This window comes from Antedon bifida, chromosome 8, assembly GCF_963402885.1.
Source record: "Antedon bifida chromosome 8, ecAntBifi1.1, whole genome shotgun sequence".
Classification (NCBI taxonomy): Eukaryota; Metazoa; Echinodermata; class Crinoidea; order Comatulida; family Antedonidae; genus Antedon; species Antedon bifida.
Genome location: NC_136233.1, coordinates 20,137,812 through 20,163,028, shown reverse-complemented (window position 1 = coordinate 20,163,028; position 25,217 = coordinate 20,137,812). Strand labels below are relative to the sequence as shown.

The 25,217-nt window shown below is 30.0% G+C and overlaps 1 protein-coding gene across 1 annotated transcript in view; it reads right to left on the bottom strand.

Annotated features, from left to right (window-relative positions):
- LOC144849885 (uncharacterized) overlaps positions 1-25,217 on the bottom strand; it is a 78,527-nt gene that overhangs the window by 3,529 nt on the left and 49,781 nt on the right. Inside the window, exons 5-23 of the mRNA XM_078706985.1 lie at positions 17,344-17,565; positions 15,449-15,523; positions 14,397-14,654; positions 13,759-13,795; positions 13,466-13,580; positions 13,255-13,330; positions 12,483-12,508; positions 12,208-12,262; positions 11,774-11,820; positions 11,451-11,565; positions 9,715-9,733; positions 8,177-8,193; positions 7,753-7,884; positions 6,464-6,775; positions 1,692-1,994; positions 1,169-1,495; positions 833-878; positions 463-615; positions 108-295 (exon numbers count right to left, since the gene is read on the bottom strand). Coding sequence (XP_078563111.1) covers positions 108-295; positions 463-615; positions 833-878; positions 1,169-1,495; positions 1,692-1,994; positions 6,464-6,775; positions 7,753-7,884; positions 8,177-8,193; positions 9,715-9,733; positions 11,451-11,565; positions 11,774-11,820; positions 12,208-12,262; positions 12,483-12,508; positions 13,255-13,330; positions 13,466-13,580; positions 13,759-13,795; positions 14,397-14,654; positions 15,449-15,523; positions 17,344-17,565 — 2,523 coding nt within the window. The remainder of the gene's footprint in view (positions 1-107; positions 296-462; positions 616-832; positions 879-1,168; positions 1,496-1,691; positions 1,995-6,463; positions 6,776-7,752; positions 7,885-8,176; positions 8,194-9,714; positions 9,734-11,450; positions 11,566-11,773; positions 11,821-12,207; positions 12,263-12,482; positions 12,509-13,254; positions 13,331-13,465; positions 13,581-13,758; positions 13,796-14,396; positions 14,655-15,448; positions 15,524-17,343; positions 17,566-25,217) is intronic.

The window sequence follows — 25,217 nt, the reverse complement described above, 5'->3', positions numbered from 1 at the left end:
AGAAGAAGACATATTTAAAAATTATTTTAAAACAATTTAAATAAAAGACAAAAAATGTGTTATTTTTAATGAAATTATATTGTAAAAAAGTAATAAGATAGACTTACTCAGACTAACTCCTGGAAAGCCTTTCAAATCCAATTGTACATCTTCTGGTCCTGTCCAGTTGACTCCATTATCATCAGTTTTCACCCTTATTATCTTCCTCACTTTTGTGTTGTTATCTTGTTTAACACACATTAGAATCAATTTTCCCTTCTTTTCATCTATCATAATTGGTACTAGGTTCTGAAAACTGTGTTTAGAACATTATTCTTTTTGGCTAAAATGTCACTTTTGAAAAGATACTTTGTATGGTAATAAAATACCTAGAAAATCTCAAACAAAACTTAAATAATAAATAAATGAAATAAACATCAATTATTCCAGTTCTTGTTCTATGCTCATATCTCAATTAAATACCTTGTATCATTTTCATATAAAATCACTTTTGTTTTTTCTTCCCATTCAATTAAACTATTTCCATTCATTTTTCCTCTTCTCATTATTACATCGGAGTTTATTTTCTCAACAAAGACAAGAACATGAGAATTTATAAAGATTACTGCAGGATGTCTATAAAATAAGAGAAAAACAAATACTGTACAGTATGCTATAGATAAAAAGATCATTAGAAATTGTTTATACAATTTTTTTTTACAAAAATTTGTCTTTTCAATACTTTTTTCTACTTGAAAAGCTCTACAGTATATTTTCATTTCAATACTTTGTACAGTTTAAAAAGATGTTGGTACAAGCTAATGAATATCATGTATTACTGACAAATATTTACCTGAATATGTTACAGGGTTCACTACCAAATGCTGCAGTTATATCACCTATAAAAATGTATACAGATATGAATGTATAGGCTATGTGTAAAAACTACTGCGACTGCACAAAAGCAACAACAAACTCATTAGCAACAACACCAATAATTCATTTAGAAAAAAGTAAAATATTTGAATGTTATTTTTGGATAAACTGAGAAATACTTAATACCGCATGAGTAGTATTATTTAACATACTGCATGCTCATAGTTATTATGGTATATATTTTCATAAACTAGCCATGTAAATGGAAAGATAATATATTTTTAAAATGGTAACATTCTATTAATCTACTTACATTGTACATGCAAGTGTGCTGATTTCTTTATTCCTTTTGAGATTCCTTTACTCTTTGTCTGAAGTTTACACCTGTACTCTCCAGCATCAATCATTGACACTTTCTCAAACTCTAAGCTTGTTTCATTATCCTTATAAGTTGCTTTGTATCTTTCAGACACTCGCTTTGTCTTCTTCTGTTGTAATTTATCAGAAGTAAATTTCACTTTCATTCCATCAGCAGTCTTCTTATACCAATTGACAGCTTTAACTTCTTCCTTAATTGCATACTTGCAAGTTAACACAGCTTTATCTCCCTGTGTCACTAGACAATCATTCATTACCATGGCTAAAATGTGAGTATATCATTTTAGATGAAATTTAGTTCACAATAATTATACAAACATGGATAAATATGATATACAGTAGTCTAAATTGACATCCCAGGAATCCCTTTGAATCTTTTTAACATTCATAGCTAAAAGCAAACATGCAAAATTAAAAAAAAAAAAGAATATTGCTACTTAATATACTTGTATACTTACAGCCTTCAATAACTTCCAACCTGCTTGTTGCTGAATAACTTACACTATCTTTTCCTTCTGTCACACATCTGTCTGTCACGCAACGGTAGTCACCAGTATCAGAAATTTCAATGTTAGAAATTGTAAGAAAATATCTCTGACTTTTCTTACTATATTCAAACTTAAATCTGTTGGTGTCAGCAAGTTTCTTCCATTCGTCAGATTCAAATTTATATAAACTAAATTCCTCAATTGGTTTTGAAATACAAAACTGAATCCTAGCAGTGCTTCCTGCAACAGAGTATACAGTATTTGAAACTGAATCTGAAATTAAAAAAAAAATATTGATAATTAATATAGTAAAAATATAACCCATTAAGTCAACAGTTAAAAATATTTCCAATGGGGTCCAAAAAAGGTTTGTAGAAAGATTAAAAGGGTTAATAATTCAGCTAGACTGTATATTTTCAAAGCAGTAGTTGGAAATTAACTGATCAATAAAAATATATTGTGTATGTAACACATATGCAATGGTGAAATAAGAAATTATACAATATAGTTAAATGTTGTACACTTTATAAATGCTTATAATTGTTGCGCAAAATTTTCAAAATGGTATATAAAACAAGTAACACAGCAAAATCACAATAGGTCTACCAAATAAGCAATTAACAAGAATAAATAGATTGAAAAAAACAATGAGATGAGATAGAAGAAGGATATTTAGAGTGTTTCAAATCAAAAGCATGCAACATAGAACATTTGTTGCAAAACGCGACTTTTTTAAGAAAGTAATTTCAGGTGCAAAACTGAACTTTTTTAAGAAAGTGTTTCAATCACAGCACAGTTACTTTACAATCAATCCATGATGAATATTCTAGTCTTTAGAGGAAAAAGCAATAGTCATTCAAAGAAACTCAAGGATTAGGAAAAAACACTACAAATTCGAAATTCCAGAATCTGCTTAGAATACACTAAACAGGCTGAGTATGGTGGTTCATGGCTAATACATGGCAGCCATTGAAGTATATAATTACTTGAGTCAACAATTTAGCCCTCAGAATATTTCCAAAAAAATACACTTTGTATTAAATCTAGGTGATGTGTATTAGAAAGGTTCAAACACAGAATATAAATACTGTACTTACAATCATGCAATTTACAGTATAACAAATATCAAATGTAATATCAAGAGTACTGGTTATTATATCATCTAGAATTAATATAGTACTATAATTCCAGAAGATGCGACCGTGTGCAAACATATTCACACACAAACTAAAACATTTTCTGGTTAAATTGCATAGTTAAAGCATTGCATGCTTAAAGACAAAATATGGTAATTCCCAACAAAAAGAAAAACATTTAGCACTTTAATCTAAATTCTAAAAAATAGTAAAAAAAAAAAGAAATTAAAACTGTACATTCTCATCTTAAAAAAAATGCAAGCACTATAGCAGTTTCATGACAACAATTAAGAAAATTACATGTTCTTGGCATTGATGATAAAACATAGCATTTTTGAGTGCTAACGATTATGTAAAGGCAACCTTCACCATACATTGTTACTACCTGTCTTCATCTTGAGCTGGTAATACAACAGTAATAGCATCAGTGGAGAAAAGCAGGTAACATCCACAATCTACACTACTTGCTCATAAAACACTCCACATTTGAATAACCTTTTTTTATGTTGTTTAGCTTAGCTTAGCTAAAATAAGCTTGATGTGACAGGATTATGTTGCCAATGGTTATCCTCTGGTTAGAGACACTGTAACATGCGAAAAATCGGTTGACAATCTTTAGTAAAAAAAATGGTTTTTCAGACCTCTTATGGGAATTACTGTTGGGTTACTGTTGACTTGATGGTTATCATTCCTTTTCTTGGGCCACTGTCTCCCTTTGGAATTACTTTCCTATCTTTATCCGTCTGCCAACTTTGATTGCTAAAACTTTTTTAAAACTTATTTTATTTGTATTGTGTACATTGAGGCTTTTAACATATGCGCTATATATTCCAGAATTATTAATTTTTAGTAGTTTCATTTATTAACAATAATAACTAATTTACAAATGTAACAAAATTACTATATTCCTTATAAAGAGCAATTGACATATTTCAACATTTGAACTTTTCATACAATTTACGTAACATGCAAATTAGAACATTTAACACAATCTACAATCTCTCAAATACATGAGCATATAATATAATGCACAGCATTGTGGATACTACAATAATGAAATTTTAATCTCAAATTTCTTTTAATGTACAGCTAGTATGTTATTGAGATGCAATCTCTCAAATACATGAAGAGCATCTAATTTGGATTCACAGTAACAATGGAACTACAATCAAAAGTGACCCTGTGCATACAAACTTTGATGATCATGTGGCATTTCAACTGTTAACATTCCCCAACAACTGTATATTTTCTGTTTTCCTTCTACTTCCACTTCACATATGTATATTCCTTCATCAAAAAATTGAATGTTTCGGATTTCAAGATACACCTTATTCTTATTAATATATGTACATTGATAACGATAGGGTAATTCTAAATTGTGTTTTGAATTTTCAGGTGAGTTTATTGATGTCAGGAAGGTCTTTGCTTCTCCTCCAGCATGCTTATACCACTTGATATCGGATATTACAGCTGAATCATCAATATATGTTATATTTAAAAGCAATTCAACACATTTTCGTCCCTCATTAGTAGTAACATCAGGAATCTCCATTTTGAGAGCAGCTATAAAAACAAGACCGGAAGACAATATTTGTTTCAAAACTGAATGCTATCACCCTAATTTATTTTCTTTGCATTCGGCTTACAATTATATGAGAATACATTATATGGAAATAAAAGCAACCAGGCCTACAATAGTACTGTGTGTGTATAGAATTACGGTATTGCCGCCATTTAATAAGGAAGGATAGTATCAGGCTGTTCAATGCTTCTGTCTGTAGAGTGTCTTAAACAGAGATATGGCAGACTCTATGGGCCATTGCTCAGTTATGGTGGTTTAGATTGCCATATGTCATGCAAATGGGATTAAGTACTGCTTAAAAAGTTCATATACGTACAAACAACGTTTTTGTCTGTGTTAATAAGTGACTAAAACATTTTGTAAGCACACATAGTATTTAGCTTAAAAAAGCTTTATTCAAGAAATTTGCATTTTAAAATCATTTATTTAATTTATTGTATCCTATAGTGTTTTATTCTATATTTATCTATATTCAAATGGCCGAGCGGTTAAGGCAAGGGCGCCGTTTACTGTATCCATAGCTGTATCTAAAAAGTCAACAACATCGGCCAGGGTTCGAGGCCGACTCGCTCCTAGTTCTGGTGGTGGAACAAGTCTTCTCGGATAAGGACTACAAACCGTAGGTTCAGAGTACACAGTTATAACCTGTGCACACTTTAAAGGGGGGTTCCGAGTTTAAAATGAATAGTCAAAAATGTAAAATATATTTGTTTGTCTCTTGAACGGTAAAGTTTCAATTTATATAAGCGCCCAGTGAAGCAGAACGAAGGCTGTGAAATGAGGCCAGATTACAAGTGCAGCTACGGCGATATGACACTGTGTTACAGAATAGGAAATTCGTGAAATGGTCAATCTTCTGACGACTCGTTATCATTAACCATATCAATTACTTTTGTAAAATTATACTTATCTGATGTAATTTTAGTCGGTCTTCCCATTTATAAAGTCAATTTTCTATGAAAATTCATCAAAACAGTGAAAAATTAGATATGTTTGCACTTTACGTTTGCCGATTTTCGCACTGACTTAGGGAACGATAGCCTTCAAAATCAATGATGCGTAACGTATACATTCCTGCTGAGCGAGGAGAGCGAGACGACGATACACATGCTCTCTCTGCCCATGCCTGGTATCGTCACGTGATAAGCAGATACAGTATACAATACCAAACTGGTCGGGTCGAGTATACCCCGTCTATAATCACAACATGAACGATGTACAGTATTTGATTGAAGGTCGACTCGACGTACCGGAATGGTATAGATAATATAGCTCGAATGAGAGAGTTGGAATATGTGTAAACATAAGTATTGCTAATTTTAACAAGTGTAGTCTATAGTAAAAGGCCTGGTAGTAACAATTCGCATAGGGTCTACTTATTCCATGGTCTACTACACTAGCTAGCTCAATTTTTAACTGGGCCGGATCGGCTAGGTCTCCTTCCAACTACCTGGTCTACTTGCCTGATGCAGTATCCGCTTTTTTGGAGAGTAAACTAGGCCTATTTTAGTCCCTTAGGGCTACTTAGACGATCGGATGGTCGTCGTTTGACAGGGGAGAGAGATGTAAATTAGTTGACAAACACAACGTACATGACGTCGCGAGTTTGGAATCCACCGATGACATGATTTTGTGAATATCTCATGAATATTAATGAGCTTCCCTAAGCTGCTGAAAAACAGACTTTCCATGAATTTACCCTAAAATGTATATGAAATTTAATTTCTTTAATTTCTCGTTATTACTTCTTCATTCTGACATGTCTATATTATTATAATATTATTATGATATTTAAAAGCAATTTTAAACCCAGAATCCCCCTTTAAAGAACCCAGTTCATTATTCGAGATGAGTAGGGTGTACCCTGGTGAACTGGTTCACAAAATAGCCCTGTATCAGGAGGATTACCACCTATCTGATAGGACAGTGATTCATTTACTATTGATCATGTGATCATTAAAATTAATTTCCATCTCTCAAAATGTGATCATTGCTATGTCACAAATAAATATTTACAAAATTACCTTTCTTCATTATTAGCTGTGTAGTATCTTTCAGTATGTTTTCACCATCAACTGGCTTCACTTCACATTGATACTTTCCAGCATTACCAAGTATAACATTCTTTATCTTCAAAGACAGAATGCTATTTTGGTAACTTGTTACTTCAAATCTGCCATCTTTAGAACAATCCTCAATCTCTGTTGTGCCATCTTCCTTAATCTTCTTCCACTTGTAACCTGTTAATGGCATATCTGATGGTCTATATCTGCACTTCATTTCAAAATTACTGACATCACGTTCTGTTGTGTACTTTGAATTTACCATTTCAATCCCTTAACAAAATGTGAATATTTTAGATAAAAATACTTTGTAGCTTGATTTCCATTTTCAAATAGATTAAGTTATGGTGGCTGCTAAACATTTGCATTGGACAATTAAATTGACCTCTTATTTGAAATTCATTAATATATATCAGAATATTTAGATTAAAAAAAAATACATATTAAATTTAAAGATGTATTGTCCCTTGAAACACAAAAAATGAAGATCAAAATATTCTAAATTTAAATTGGCCATATCAAAGTAATATTAAAGTTATTCACTTTAAGCCGAAAATTCAAGCCAAAAACAACACGTTTACATAATTAACAGGTAAATTAGTTTGATTAAATTTTGTCTGGAAAATCGTCACGAGTGAAAGTAAACAAAGATTTCAAACCACGAGTATGCATTATGCATGATGTTAATTAGGAATTTTTACAACTCGTCGCGGTTAATAAGGTGTTCTCACACAGACCGCGAGGAAGTTTTATGATTATGCACACAGAGCCAAGCCAAACAAGCACGTTGCATTATGGGATATGTCTTGATTGAAAACTTTGACTGGAAGTCAAAGTTATTTTTTGAACAAAAAAACGTCTGTATTTCAGTTAAATGATGTTTTTTTCGTTTAATTTTTGGTGAAAGTTAATAACTATTATGATACTTCAAAATAACCCACCTTTTTTCGAAATCTTTTATTTTTTATTTTTTTTGGAATTCATCAAAGGGACAATACATCTTTAACATTTTGTGAATTTATGGAGTTATTAAGCACACAGAATTAATCGACAGCAGTATTGTGTCAAAAAAAGAATGAAGCTGAACTTCATTTTTATTATTTTAAATATTCTTTTCTGTATTCAAATAAAAATAAATGATACTGTTGTTTTCAAATATTGTATGCATAAATTATATATTTAACTTATGTCATCACCACTTTCTATATAGTATCTTATAGACATTGAAGAAACAAATTATAAAAACTCACAATAAACAGATAAATTGTTAACACCTGGATACTGCTGTCTACTGCCCTCTATGCTGCAGTTGTACTCTCCTGAATGAGATTTCACAGGATTTGAAAATGTTAGGTTGATGCTTCCTCTACCCTTTGTAGACACTGAAAGAAAACATTAATTAAATACACAATTGTTTTCCATAAATTGAGCTTTCAGCTTTTTGTTATTCATCTAAATTGAGACATTTGAATTATATTCTGAACTATTATATATTATGTTTTCCAAGGGAAGAGTGAAATTTCACTCCTCTTTCCTGGTTTCACCAATCCACTATAAAATAAATGCAACATTTTTATTCCAAATCAAACTTCACCTTTTTAAACTAGCTTATATGAATATGCAGTCATTCCTTTAGTATAAATTGAAAGAAAATAGTTGTGTGTTGTTACTTACTTGAGTATGACTTTGATCTAAAAAAAATATGAAACAATAATATGAAAATAAATATATAATAAACTGCTCTAAACAAAGTTAATCTAAGATATTATCTAACGTATTAGGCATAACAATTGGCAAAATTGAGTATTTATGAATTTCTGTTTCATTCAAATAGCGATATAAAAATAAATACATCATGCAACAAGTATTAAATTTTATTCTGTTCATAGATACTATTATATACTAGAAAAATATCTTTAAATATCAAATAAAATCAACTTATTCTTTCAAATCAAAATAAGGTAAACACATAACTTCTTAATTCCTTTTTTCTTTGTAAAATGAAAGCAGAATGTTTCATTCAAATAGCGATATAAAAATAAATACATCATGCAACAAGTATTAACTTTTATTCTGTTCATAGATACTACTATATACTAGAAAAAGATCTTTAAATATCAAATAAAATCAACTTATTCTTTCAAATCAAAATAAGGTAAACATATAACTTCTTAATTCCTTTTTTCTTTGTAAAATGAAAGCAGAATGAAAATAATAAAGCTCATTAAAAGGCTTTGTGCATGAACAACTACAGTATATAAGAATGACTATATTATTATTATTAATTATGTATTGTCTCCTTGAAAAAATAATTTGTTGTTAAAAAAGCCATGAAAAATGTAACTGTTTAGTTTGTCTTTTTTTAAAATAGATAAATTAATTTTGTCTTTTTTAAATCAGCAAATTCATTTTTTTAAATGAAAACTGGAATATTTAAATAAACGTTATTGGTCATACAGTACATTTTTTAATATAAATAGTAGAGATTATGAAAAGAGTACAAACAAATTGACATAGAAATATATCAATTTAATATATATATTAAAACAATGCAGCAAGCATCAATATTAATACATGTTGCTCTAATCATTGTTAATGTAATTTGTTTGTAGACAAAAACTAAAAGTAAGCATGCAATGAATGAAGGAAAAACATTACAGTAGTACATGGTGATAAACACAGCAACCAAAGTAAAGCAGGAGAATATCTAATCCAATGATACATAATAAAAATGAAAAACACTTGCTATTTACAAGCAACAGTAGATGATGAAATGAAAAGGTGTGGTAGGAGGCACAGTAGCAAGCAAATTAAATAGGCAACACATAAACCAAAGTTAAAAATACATTATCAAAAATGTATTTTTAGATTTAAAGTGCATCAAACCTGTGAATTAAAATACAATTTAAGCTTAATTCTTATTTGAATAATTTGATGATAATGAACACTGATAAAAATTGGAAATCATTATTTATCTCCATTTTATGTTTTTGCACCAATTAATAATTGATTAATAGGCACACTTTTTAAAATCACATTCATTTTCATGATGTGATTGAGAATTACACTATGCCATACAGTGCTCACAGAATTTGAAGAAGGTTGCCCTCCAATGTCCTTTAGCCATAGACAAATGAAAAAGAAATAACAAACTTATAGACGAATATAATTTTGCAATAAAATATATTACCACATTCCACAAACCATGTTACCTTTTATGTGAGTCTTTTGCTAGGGCAATAAAAAAGAAAACAATACATTCAGTTTAAAAGTGACCAAGGTGTATAGATGTATGTGTGCATAGTAATGACAAACTTATTTATTTCAGTTTTAGTTTGTGTGCATTTTTCATGTTCCTGTTTGTATTAACACCACAGCTATGATATAGAGTAAAGAAATGTTATTTGTCGCTTTAAGAATGGAAATCCACAATTATTAATTATTATTAATTAAAACAATGAATAAAATGAAAGATATGCAACACTATAATTATTATTTATTATATTATTATTATTATTTATAAATATGATTTATTGTAATAAACGAATACTTTCCTCAATTTGAAATTTGTTGTTTATTAAATTAGTTTGTATTGTATCTTTAAGATGCATGTTGTTACTTCTTTCTTTTATTTTTTACCATGTCAACATCATTATAGTTTACATAATGCAATAAAAAATGTTGAAATACCAAGTATTCTGACAACATTTGAGAGAGGAACTCTACAGTAGTTCTAGTCTTTTAGCAAAAATAGCAACTGTAACATTTAACATCTACAAATAAATGGTTTTTAACTATAACATATGCAAATAACAGAATAATTTGTTCTTTTTATCTAGATTTTAGTGCATGTAAGTTTTGCTTGAAGTTCCATAGAACATACAAAGCCAAGCTAAATACAGATGCCACAACAGACCCAGTTATACCTAATACTTACAAATCTCAGCTCACAAGTCGCATATGTCCTAATGATTGAAAGTTATGAAGACAATGAAATAAGAATAAAGATTTGATTTTAATATTTAAAGATATATTTTCCCCCTGAAAAAATAATTTTTTAAAATTGTTGTTGAATGTATGCTATTTTAATTTCGCATAGTTATTCACTTTGACTAAAAATTGGATCACCAAAAATGATTTACCTTAAAAAAATGTAAATTAAATTTAATTGTTTAGTTGTTTTTTTACAAGTGAAATCAGTAGGTCTTTTTTTTTATATAAGTGAATAAGTGCAAAATGACCTAAAAGTCTGATTTTATAAATCTCTATTTTTTATTATTTTGCGGGACAATACATCTTTTAAAAAAAGCAGAAACAAGATGCTGAAAAAATGTCTAAAACCTATGTGTGTAGAAAACTAGATCAAGAATAAAGACTTTACTGTAACAGTGTTTAAAAAATGATACGTGCTAATGCATTTTTTCAAAATCATACTTAATTTCAGAATTTATTATTTAGATACACCTAAATAATAAATACATCTATTAAAAAATAGTAAAAAATAAATTCAAAAGCAAATAAAAATTTGAAGGTCTGATCAACAAACATTATGCTTGACCAATTTTAAAGAGCTGAAGAATGGGTTAGCTTGAACTAATAACTACTGAAGGTAGGGTAATTATGATGACTTCATTTGCAATACCTAGGTTTGTCATATACTGCACAGTAAACTTCCTATGTACACAAACCCAGCACAAGTGCTTACAAGAATATTTCCAAACTCAACAACCAGTTATTGGTAGTTCAACGAGATCAACCAAGATATTTTCAGTCTGCTTAATATTTTATTTACATCACATGGTGAGAATCTTGTTGAATGTTATTAATGTATCATATCTTCTGCATGTGGTCTTGGACAGCATATGATTAATAAAATGGCCATTTGTTTTTTTTTATAGTAAAATTAAATGCATTTTTGCTTCTTTTTTTTAAAAGTATTTTGTTTTACCTTTAGGATGTAGCACTCCTTCTGATAATTCAAAATAAGAAGTTTGTGCTTCGGTTCTTTTTATTTTCTTAGATGTACTGGGACGTAAATCGAGATCAACATATTTTATCTCTTTCTATAAATAATTAAAATAGATTAATATAACTACATAAACACAACAAATGACACCTGTTATACATTCATTGTTACATTTTCAACAAGATACTTTCTTCTGGTTGGATTGAAAATATTGTTAGAATAAATCTTAATTTCTGCAACAATTGGTTTTGTTAGATTATTAGTAATCAAATGTTTCTACATCTAAGTGCACTGTATAAACTTACAGGTTTCACAGATTCAGGTAGTCTTTTTTTATCTTTTCCAGATATTCCTATGATGACAAAATATCAACTTTACATAAAATTGAAAACACTAAATTTGGTTTTTTTAAAGAGATCAATAATGCTAGATCTCAAATTCAACCAAATCTCAGAAAAATGCTGTGCTTATTAATAAGTTTTACTTGTTCTATTTCAAAACAAAAACATGGTTTAAAAGTGATGATCTTAAAATTTAAGTAACCACAAGTAAAATGTGTGACATTATAGTACCATAATAGTGTTGTGGTTAATTGCAAAAATACAAAAATTACACAATATTGTAATAGAAAGGTTAACATTATTTTAAAAAAATCATCAACTACTGTACTAACAATTTTAATTATAGAAAAAAACAAAGCAATAAACTTAAAAAAAAAATTTGTTTTAAATGATATCACCAGTAGGGTTTCTGCCATGTCCTAAATCAGCATAAGTGACAGGTTTATCTTTCTTCTGTGAAAATATTTAAATTACGTAAATTTGGAATCGGAAATCATTTTGGAAATAAATCATAGACTTCAAAGGTTTCTTTTGTTTCTATTTATGGTTTAGAGAATATTACAAATTGTAAACAAGTGATTTAATAAATAATATTGATTTCTTTACATTTTTCAAATTTAACTACCTAAAACTTATTTCTTTTATAAAGCTTTTAAAGTAAAACAATTCTTACTGTAATACTTCTGCCAATGCGTCTTCCTTAATAATTAAATAAAGAACATAGTATAATTTAGTAAGAACAAAGGATTTTTAATCTTAGTATAAAATAATACTGTTTAACATTTTCAGTGAACAATTCACATAAAAACTTTAGTCACGGGAGGTACCGACCAAGAAAGACATTGCTTGGCCTTTCTCTTAGTATTTTAGTTTTTTTAATGAAGTAAAGAAGAAAACACTGTATTGTCAGCTGTAGATCTGTAATGTAACATCTAAATAGTAACAAAACATAATATGTGCTTTATAGCACATTTTGAACTTGTTGCCACTTAGGTTTTGCTTAGCGTGAGCAAGACACAACACACTAGATAAGAAGACACTAACACTAGAATAATACAGTAAATATGAAAACCATTGTTCTATATGAGCATAGGTGTAGATGTTTCTTATCTAGTTTTAAATAATACACTGTTTTTCTGTTTTATCGCTGTACAGTAGGTAACTAGAGTTTTACAACATGACTGCTAAGCAGTGATCAAGCACTCACTGAAAATTGTTGACACATGCTTTAATTTGCTGTGGAAGGGGTAGATATTTTTGGTGGTAATTTACACTCTTTATATAAAACATCACACTACATACTGCAATCACATTCACTGAATTAAATGGTCAATAAATGCAAGATCTAAGAATTAATATTCAATCAAAATCCTATTTGGATTGTGTATCTTTCTTATACCAGCAGCTTAAAGCTGAAAAGAGAGTAATGGTTAAGTTTACAGTACCTTCATATTCAGCATTTCCACCAGATGTTCCTTGATGTTCTGCTAAATGTTCTCTATCTTCATCATCAGGATTTATCTTTGAAATAAAACATTTTTAATGAAGTTCAGGCTGATGCTAGCAAGAAATTTTCTTTGCCAAAATATCAAAAAGTTAGAAAATTGTTTATCCTATTGGTTTCTGACAAAAGAAATAATAATAAACATGACCAACCTCAAAACTTTGTCCGGATATAGCAGAGATTGATATTGGCTGTTGTTGGCTATGTGAACTTGATGTGATGAAAACTTCTGTTTCATTGTCCATCATCTGATACTCTTCACCACTTCTAATACCACAGTACATATGACAATACAAATTAATATTAAACTACAGCATGGACCTTTGGAGCGTCTTTCATGAAAGTTCATATTTAAACAAATCTGTGTTGCATTTAAAAAATTGGTTATTGATCTCTAAAGATTTCAAATTATTTGTATTTAATGTAAAAACGTTACTAAACTCACCTGTTTCCATGTTTCTTATCTTTATTTTTGTATGTAACTATCAAATAAACATAACATATATTTGACCAGAAACAAACAAACAATTATTATCTCTTATGAAGTAATAGTATTAATATTGTACATATGAATGTTATCGTTAATAGAGTAAACATACTCTAGTAAAGTACAATAATGATAATTGCAACAATTCACTCAACATTTTAAACTATTTTTTAGCCCATCAGCAACCAATCAGATATAGATATTAATGAAAATGGCTGATAAAATACAAAAATAACACACATACAGTGCAATAAATTTTAAATATTCATTCCACTTACAATCCTGAATGTTCAACATATCATTCATCTATTTAAATTAATATTAAAAGAAAGTAATCAATAATTATCATATGAAACTATCATAAAAACTCACAGGGAATGTCCCATTTTCTGCCTAGATCTATTATTAACAAAATGTAGTTTTTCTCCCACAGAATTTATACAAATTTGTTTTGCAATGAGGAAACCTCCATATTAGACAGACACAACCTAATCATAAACATAGTTATCTTACCTCGTACTATAAATAAATGATATTACATTATAGTAGATGTTTATCATAGATATTTAAAAAATGATTTAAAAAATTTTACTTACATGATTTGATGCAGTATTCAACACAACAGAATCCACAAAAGTAAAGACAGCAATAACAGACAAACTGACAGACTGTTTTACAACTACTGAATTGCGCTTGATTTAAACCAAGCACCTTATTGTCTTTTTTTATTTTAAAAGTCTTGAACCTTGCAATACTTGGACGGTACTTCCAACTCATCTCAACTGACCCACCTTCAACTGTCACTGTATTACTATCTTGATTGCTCCACTCAATATTCTTGAAATACATGAAATCTAAAAATAAAAATCATGTGCTTTATAATTTAATACAAATAAACTTACCTATACAAAAAATTAATACAATCATAATTAATAAATTATTAATTTGCTGAACAGAATACTATTAAATTCAATTATTATAATATTCATAAAATTAATAAATTTAACAATCTCATTGTCACTAAGGGCCTAATTAATGTGTAATTGCAGCGATTACATCTTGGCCCAGGGAATAAAAAATGCAAACAATTAACTAATCATTATTCATCAGTACTTCTATGAATGGATGATCAGTTGGGAACATGAACGCTAGTTGATCATACCCAGTACCGTTTTGATCATATGATCATTCGGGAATCATCATAAAGCAAATTATACTCATAGTCAAGTTAGGCAGCTACAGTATATCGGCTAAATTATCATTTTACATAATTCGTTTTCAATTTGTAAGGTTGATCACAAAAAAAGGACACAAAGTAGTAGTAGTTTATGGAAGATCATGACAGCAGGTACCGTCGCATGTGGGAAAAAAACTGGAATTATAACACAGTACAATTTTGACTGGGGGTCATTGAAATATGACCTTGACACATAACAATTCTTGTGAGTTTACTGTGGAAACTTGACTAGCACAAATAAAAGCCAAGGTTGAGAAAACTTGATTTGATCCAATTAAAAATAAACAATAAAGGAACTGAAAGTGAAATAGTTTCAAAGATAATCTCAATGTGCATGCTATTCAAATGATAATATAATTATTAATAAATATTAAATAAATTAAAAATGCAGGGATAAGATGCTTTACTTACAAACAAGGAGCAGTAACCATAGCAACAGACAAACAACAATCAAAGCAATCAGGATGATGTAGAATGATCCTGGACCTGCTGGAATAATAATTCAGTATTTTCCAATTATTATTAATATTGAAATACTTATTGTATCATTTTTTTTGTAGAATCAGTTACAAATAATTTAAAAACCTGTATTTATCAATTGTTATGATTCAGATGAAATACTCTGTCTGTCACTCTCAAGTGTGGCAGTACCAATATCGAGTTTGCTGATTTTATCAGATCATGCTGATATGCCACAATGATAATAATAATAATGTGTTCAACCATGGCAACATACAACATTAACATTTTACTATAGCCTGCAATTCTATTTGTTTTGTGATTGCCGTATACAACATTTCCTTGTAAAAGATCTTACACAATTTTAGTATGGTAAATAAGTACATAAGTGGGTTTGAGTCCCACACGAGAATTACTGTATTTGCATATATTTTCGCAAGTATTCTCAATGTACTTAGTATAAAGTACAAATTACGTCAGAGAAGGGCAAAACATTATTTATTATTTGTTTGTTGATATTTGAAAAATACACAATCAACCCTTGTTTTGCACTGTTTGGTGAAACATCTATAAAGCTAACAAAAACATGAATTGAGAAAAAAAGTATGATAAATTAAAACAAAAGCATAATTTAAAAAAAAAATAAAAATGTATAAAGAACACTGCATCGATACTACCACAATAATATCAAAATTGAAACCTGTCATAAGAAAACATAATACTGTCAATCATGACAATTTCAATATGACTGTCTTGCATTTTAATAAAATAATATTAAACAAATTTGTTAACCAACACTATCGTTAAACTAATTAAAAACAAAATCTAACATTTTTAAATGTGTTTTTCTTCTTCTTTCTCATCAATAGTATAGGAAATTTCTAATTTTTTTTTAGCCCATTTAGGTGAAAGTGAATTAAAATGACTTTCAAAAAATGAATTGTTGAATTAACTTTTCAGTGGGACAATCTTTAAATTTAAAGCAGTTTTTTTACGTTGCCCAATTATTATATTGCTGTGAACAAAGCTCATATTTCTATGAACTTTTGAGTCACTGTAGCTTTGTGAATGAAATAAGAATATCTTCTTGAAATAAGAAAAGGAAACTAATTTGCCAATGGTTCATTGCAAATACAAAAACAACAGAGTTTCAATAAGACATAAAAACAAAACAAAAATATATTTCTAGCCAAATTATCAAGGACATTTTATTTTTATATATTTTTGCGAAATTTTCAAGAATAATCATATGTTCATCGCTAATAACTAAACAAAAACAACAGAATTCCAATCAGACATAAAAACAAAAGAAAAATTGATTTCTAGCCAAATTATCAAGGACGATTTGTTTTTTTATATTTTGGGAAATTTCCAATCATAAAGCGAATCCGTTTACAGTACTATTCTTCTAAAAGGTGGCAATCCTGATAAAAATTGATTAAAAATGGGGAAAAAACAGCTACAGTACATTCTATTTAACATTCTCTAGTATTCTCCACTATTTCCTGGACTACCTGCACTTTTATACCCGAGGATACATCAAAAGCATATTGATTGAAATGTCTACATACATGGTGTACCACAAACTTTATATCAACATATTCTCTCTATTCATAAGGCTTTTGCAACAATTCACTATTTGCCCCAATCATAAGAAAAGTTTTTTGCCATTTCATTGTTTGTTTCTTATTGGACTGCCTTTCTGCTGACAGGATGTCAGGCCATTGTATTACGTCTAAATAAAATATATGCCAAGGATAATAATCAGGATATCCGTACATTAAAACTAAGAACGGTTTATAAATAATAATGTAAGTTTATACCGATGTTAAATTTAGTATATTTACCGATCACATTACAGTTTTCTAGTGTTGTTGTCTCATTAAGCCTTGAATTCTCTGCATAGCAAGTAAGAATTGATTGACATATCTCATTTTTTGTAGTTGCTGTATTTTCTCCTTTCTCAACCTCTTCTCCATCTTGTAATATCAATACTGATGATGGCTTGGGATGGCCCTCTGCTGTACAGGTTGCAATACCATCTTCAGATGTAAAAGTAAGAGTGATATCTAAATGAAAAATATCAGTTAATTTCAATTGGATGTGATATGTTTTAATTAAATGTTTGCGGTACACCATATGTAGTTATAAAAAATGTAGTTTGTCAACGCTTCAATCATCTCAGAAGTGAGGTGTTGTCCTGAGGATGGTCAAAACATAATGATGGAAACTCAACCATTTTTTCAGACTTACCTGGTGTACCGCACACTATAACATATTCAGTTTTCGGCATACAAACAATATGTTGGATATGGTGAATGAGGTAGAAAATCACATAACCTAGTTAAGCATGGCTAGTACTAATAGAAACCTGATCATACTCATTTGAATGAATCAACGATAGGAATCAACATCCACTTTGTATTAAAAAAAAAAAACATTTAATACTGTTCTGTATTCTAAAAAAAAGCATTTGCGAATTGTACAGCTTGATTGTATTGCCTGACACATTGTCACGGATGGGAACATTTCACAGATTCAAAATTCAATAATTAGACAAAAAAATCCTTGTTTATGGATTACATACAATATAAAATCAACTGTTTTCCTTCACTTGTCTTAGCATCTTCTCCTTTAAACTGATCACTTTCTGCTTTACATGTATATCTCCTACCATCTTCTGCAGTAGCTGATTTAATCTTAAGAACTGACTCTGTACTGTTACTTGCAATCTCATATCTAGAAGGGATGTTGGTGTTGACTTTCTGTCCATCTTTATACCAAGTGATGTGAGGAATAGGATCACCATCAGGTTTACTACAGGTAAAGGTCACTGATTGACCTTCATAGACAGTGCTTGCTGATGTAGAAAGAAGTGGTTGATCCAAATCTGATAAAAAAATGGAAGAAAAATGCTCATACAAAATTGTTTCGCAATATTTATCATTCATCCGAGCTAATGTGAATTATATTATTTTATATGTTTAAACAGTTGTGAGTTACTCACAATATACAGTCAACGTAGAAGGATTTGATTTTATGATAGCTCCACTTGTTGTTTGTATCTCACACTGAAATATTCGTTTAGAATCAGATCTTACTGGCTGTGACATCACTAGGTCAGATTTCCCAGGTTTTATGTTCAGTCTAAAACGACCATTTTCTAACACCCTATCATTAACAAAACCAGTAGTAATTATTACTCCATCTTCATTTAGTTCATCCCATTGTATTACATAAGGTGTAGTAGAAGTAAATTGTGAATAATCACTAGTTATCACAACTTCAGCATCACCTTCCTTGGCTGTCTGGTTAAATGTTGTCACAAACTGACCATATACTTCTGAAAATTAAACATCATCAAATCATAGTAATTATTATAAATAAATATAAGATATAATATATTTTAAAATGTTGTTGATTGAATAAAATGCCACTTTTAATATCACACTGTAATAATTATTAAAAAATTGGATCTAAAACAAATTATTTACCTGAAAAAACTGTAATTTAAAGCAAAAACTATTCAAATTGGCTGCCAGCCAATGGGTTTTTGGATGAATTTAACCGTTTATTTTGTCTTATATAGTGAAAACATAGTTTTGTGGTGTTTTTTTTTCTAGAAAAGTCACTGAAAATGATGATTCGCCAATGTCTAATCAGGGTCATAACAGGAATGTATTTGTTTTTTTTTAGAGAGTACGCTGTTTAACTTGATTTAAGAAATGTTTTTTTATTTTTCACATAGTTTTCATTTGAATTTTCTTCATAGTTTAGATTATGCAGGGAGCATGGTTTAAAGGCGTCTTAATTTTTCTCTTGCCTATTTTGCTACCCCTTTTCACTCTGTCCTAAACATTACCGTATTATATTACACATAAATTAAATTAAAATTAAATTATTATTAGGTGATCATTAAGATTAAAATGATCACCTACTGTTATTGTATTAAATCTTTATTGGTTATCCGCACTTGGCGGATAACTCCTTGTTATTGTCACGGTTTTTTGGTTTTTTTTCTATGTTATTCTTCTTTCTTTCCCGGAATTTTGTTTGCAGTGTATCTCTAATTATGGTCAATATAAGATTGCATAACTTTGTCATAAGATTGTCCTATAGCTGTAGATGTGCAAGAAATTTTGTTATATGACGTTAGAGTCGCGTAGCGTAAGTTACGAGCGATTTTATGAATTTCAATGATTGATCATAGATTATAAACCAAAAGTCATTTTGTATTGAAACTTGGTGAAAATTTAAGTCATATATCAAGGGCAAACTTTCTATGGATTAAAAATGGCATGTTTCACAAGAAGTTACACGCGCACGCGCATTTAAAATTTTTAAATGCGCAAAATTAATTTCAACTTTATATGCTGATCATGACATTTTGAGCATGTAAAAAATTCCCACGCGCGCGAAAACATTTACGCGTAAGGTGCGCACAAAGCATGAAAATCATGTGTTTCTCTCTTGAATTATGATTTTACAGTCTTTCCTAGTCATTTTAAAAAAGATTGACATCATTTCAAATTAAAATGACGTCATACGAACACGTTGATTTAGACCATTTGCGCGCATTGCAAAAGTGACAACAAATTGTCAAAATTATGCCTATTTTTAATCTATTACAGCTCCTCAGGATCATCCATGACCCCCAATTTTTTAATTTAATATGTAAGCAGATATGTTGTACATGAATTCATACAGAATCTTTACCCCTCGGATGTTATGACGTCATCGTATGGCCACACAAATGTAAAATATAGGATTTTTTACTCTTTCGTTATTGCTCATCATATTAAATAGAGCGCATCTCGCTTATACGTATTCTATTTCCACAGATATTTTAATACTGTCTAGGTCAATCAACTATCTTTCGCATGAGTTAAAAAATATTGTTATTTTTATTACGTCATCATGTATAAAAATGTAAATAACGTGGGTCCCCTATTTTCATCTTTACAGTAAATTTCAATCTGTTATAGCTCGTCAAAATAAAAAGTGATAATCATGATTAAAACGTTTTCAGGAAGCTATTGAATTGTAGATACGAATTAATGTGAATATTTTGCCAATCGGATATTGTGATGTCATCATATGGCCAATTGAATTACAAAAGTCATATTTTCATCTCTTGCGTAAAAGTTCATTGCGTTTAAACGAGAGCACATCTCTCTTTCACGTGCCCAAAATTCTTCAAATTTTTATTAATGTAATTATTTAGATAATTGTTATCTTTATATGCCAATTTTATGACGTCATCGTGTTAATAATTGGATTTAAAAGATGGTCTCGTAATTATGCTACACTGTTAAAATACAGTGTATTCTGTAAACACTGTAATATGCTGTATGCTTCAAAATAGGTACAATTCAGCACTGTAAACATTCTTAATTCAGCACTGTAAACATTCTTAATTCATGTCATAGGATGGCATAATAATTGACGAAGTTCATATAGTTTAAAGTATGTGCATGTTGCGTTTGCGCGAATAACCCGAACTCGTCAAAGTGACGAGTTCAAATCTAGTTATTATTATTCTTCTTTCTGTACACTTTTTGTGTAACAAATTATCTCAAAAAGTTGAATGGCATGGCAATGATTACTCACAATGTCTTTCAAATACTTTAACTTAGTCCTAATAAGCTTTTCAGCGTGATAACTCATCCGTGACGTCATTTTTTTCACCTATTCTACACTGTATATAGATATATATACTGTATAATATTCTATATGGCATATAATAGGCACAACTCAGCACTATAAGCTTATAATGCATCAGGTCATAAGATGACATACATCAACATTTTTCAAGGTCATGTATAATGTTACTACTAATCAGGATGTGCGTTTTTCATCGCTCTTTATTAAAAATGGTTCTTACCATAATTATAATACAAGATCTAAAGACAAAATGAGACTCAGAAAACGTAATCGTACTTCAACTAGTTTTACTGTGTCATGTGTAGGACCCAAATTGTGGAATGACTTGAATTACGAACTACAAAGTACTAAATCAATATATATATTTAAATCATTGTTTAAAGAACATTTATTATCATTTTACAAATAATTTTAAAAATAATACTTGTTGCAGGATTTAGCTTTTTTATTATTTATGTTTTAGTTTTTAGGCTAGTTAGGGACGTAGGGGGACACAACTAATCAAGCTCTTTTGAGTTTTTATGTGTTTCCTTTTCATCTTTTTTTATGTTCTCATATATTGTTGTTGTATATTTGATTGAGGATGAATAAAGAATATTTGAATTGAATTTGAATTTTTTGATCGTATGTTAACATACATGGATGTTTTAAAAAATTAATTTCAGTAAAAATTATGAAAATGATCACCTATAGTATAATTTGTCAAAGTGACGAATTAAATTCTATTTTATTTATTGGATGTTTTATTTTTATTGTTTTGTGAAAGACGTGAAATAAATTCCATTGAATGAAATATAGAATCGATTGTATTCCAATATGAACAAATTTGTCCAAATTTGATTCAACATTAAGTCATAATGAGCCTTTCTAGAGGGCACCTCTTGCGTAAGTAAGAGGATGACATTTTAAAATGTAACTGTAATATTAAGTAACTTACCCTTTTTAGCAATATCCAGCACTAATATTATTAAAAAATTAACAGCTAGAGCCTGAAATAAAAAGCAATTAATTAACAAGAATTATTTAGCGTACACAAAACATGCTTCAAATATAGTGTCTCATCATACTTCTTTCCAACTTAAGAATAACATGTCACATTCCTAACGACTACCAATATAAAGTATGTTCCTAACTTTCAGCAACCATATTTGATAGTGAAAAATAAATAACAATTTAAATTTAATGTACAATAATGAATGTTTATGAGTGTGATGGTATAAATAATTTCAAGAGGTGAAAGAGGAAAGGTTATCTAGGTACCTAAGTAGGGCCCCAGCCTATCGTTTACTTAACTTATTTCGACACAGTTGAGTTGCTTTCAGTTCGACATACAAAAGCACATTATAACAAAAAAAAAGTTCAATTAATGATCACTATCAAAACAATTTCAATTGAATAAATAATGAATAAAGAAACATCAGACTAGCTACAGTAGGGCTCATTGTGTAAATTCGCCAAACTCAATGACAGTTTACGATTTTGGTGGTGTTTGAAATCGGTCACATTTTATTGCTATTTTAAAATGCATAAATGTTAAATGTTAAATGTATTATTGGTCCTCAAGTACTGGAAACTGAGGAAATTCGGATTAGGCCCTCTACGGACCCACGGCAGCCAGCAACACCGGGAGACGATCCCCTACTCTTTTCGAATAGTGTACCAAGTTCTTTAACCACATATGTTCATATTAGTATAAAACAATTATTGGAAAATCAATAAGAAGAGAAACAGGCGCTGATTATAAGGAATGCCAAGAAAAGTTGACATTGATAAAATAATAATGGAAGTTGAATGTGATTTCTATCAATAAATGTGTTAAATAGACGCATTCCACTGAGAGTTTTTTATCCCTACTGCTATAGTTGTTGCTTTTTTAGTGCACGATATAGAAATGAAAGTATTGCGGAATTCGCGAACAGTGTGCGAAAAAAATCAATTTAGAGGATTTGTTACTTTTATGATTTTCTAAAGTATATTTTTTTTAAGAGACCTAGGCCTAAATATGTATTAATTATTATTAATAATATAGTTATAGGCCTAACTATTTATTGTGTGTATTCACAAAAAAGTAATAAAATAGTAGGGCCTAGGCCCTATAGGCCTACTGTATATGTAATACTGTATAGTGGATCAGGTGCCGTTTTCGGCCACCTCGAATTATATGGACTATACCATTATTATGATAGGGGTGTGGTGTATTATGTTTTATGTAGAGAAGGGTGTCTATTGAATGGGAAGACAATAAAATTGTTCTGTTATGTAACCTACAGTACAAACTACAAGGAACAATACAAAACATCAAAAACTAGCAATGCATGTACTTTTTATAAGGCATGTTATTATTATTAGGTACTGTGTTAGGGAATGCCAAGATTTTGTAACAATATTACTATATTAACTAAAGATATTTTAAATAAAACAAATTTTATAGACAAATTTAATCAAGAACCATCTAGGCCCTACTAACTGGATAAATTAAAGCCATTTAGGAAAAATAATAAACAAGTTGATCATAACGAGTGGTTTTCAAAGGCCCAATGCAAAACAACGTTAACGGAATATACTATGTATAAAGGAACTCCAAATCTTTAACAATAGGCCTAGGCCTAGGCTAGGCCTATTTGTTATATAAAACTAATTTTACGGGTATGAATTTAGTATTTAGATTAGTAATTTAGGAGTCGAAATACAACCTACGCCTAGATAGCCTAGCACTGGTGACTGGCCTATTTATAATATTATTTTATTAGCCTGGTCTAGTAAGTAGTAGAGTCTCTTATACCTAGCTAGTAGAAGAGATGCATGTCTGACTCTGACTAAAGCTAGGCCTAGGCCTAGCTAGAGGCCTAGGCCTACCACCTACTGAGCCTGGAAATTTTCCATGTCTGTGAAGTTGGTTACTAGTTCCTAGTTCCTAGTTCCTTATTCAAATTCAATTAAAGGGACAGTCACAAATATTTTTAAAAACAGATTTTAATACGTAATAACTGTCTAACTGATTTGTTATTGCATCAACATGTTAGCCTTAACCTCCTCTACTTCTTCCGGTCAAAGTTCAATAACATTTTATGCATTTACACCCTCTACGGCGAATAAGTAACTAGCTTTTACGAACGTTATAATACTTGACCTACTTCCTTTTTTCAAAATATTTTGGTATGGATCGATCACCCTTGACCTACTCTTCCATTTGCCACCCCAGTTCCGCGAACTTTTTTGCGTCTACGCCCTCTACGGCGAATAAGTAACTGGCTTTACGAACGTTATAACACTTGACCTACTTAATTTTTTCAAAATATTTTGGTATGGATCGATCACCCTTGACCTACTCTACCAATTGCTACCCCAGTTCCGCGAACTTTTTTGCGTCTACGCCCTCTACGGCGAATAAGTAACTGGCTTTACAAACGTTATAACACCTGACCTACTTAATTTTTTCAAAATGTTTTGGTATGAATCGATCACCCTTGACCTACTTTACCATTTGCCACCCCAGTTCCGCGAACTTTTTGGCATCTACGCCCTCTACGACGAATAAGTAACTGGCTTTACGAACGTTATAACACTTGACCTACTTAATTTTTTCAAAATATTTTGGTATAGATCGATCACCCTTGACCTTTTCTATCATTTTCCACCCCAGTTCCGCGAACTTTTTTGCGTCTACGCCCTCAACGGCGAATAAGTAACTGGCTTTTACGAACGTTATAACACTTGACCTATATATTTTTAAAAAAATATTTTGGTATTAATCGATCACCCTTGACCTACTTTACCATTTGCCACCCCAGTTCCGCGAACTTTTTTGCATCTACGCCCTCTACGGCGAATCAGTAACTGGCTTTACGAACGTTATAACACTTGACCTACTTAATTTTTTCAAAATATTTTGGTATGAATCGATCACCCTTGACCTACTCTACCATTTGCCACCCCAGTTCCGCGAACTTTTTTGCGTCTACGCCTTCTACGGCGAATAAGTAACTGGCTTTTACGAACGTTATAACACTTGACCTACTTAATGTTTTCAAATTAATTTGGTATGAATAACATTATT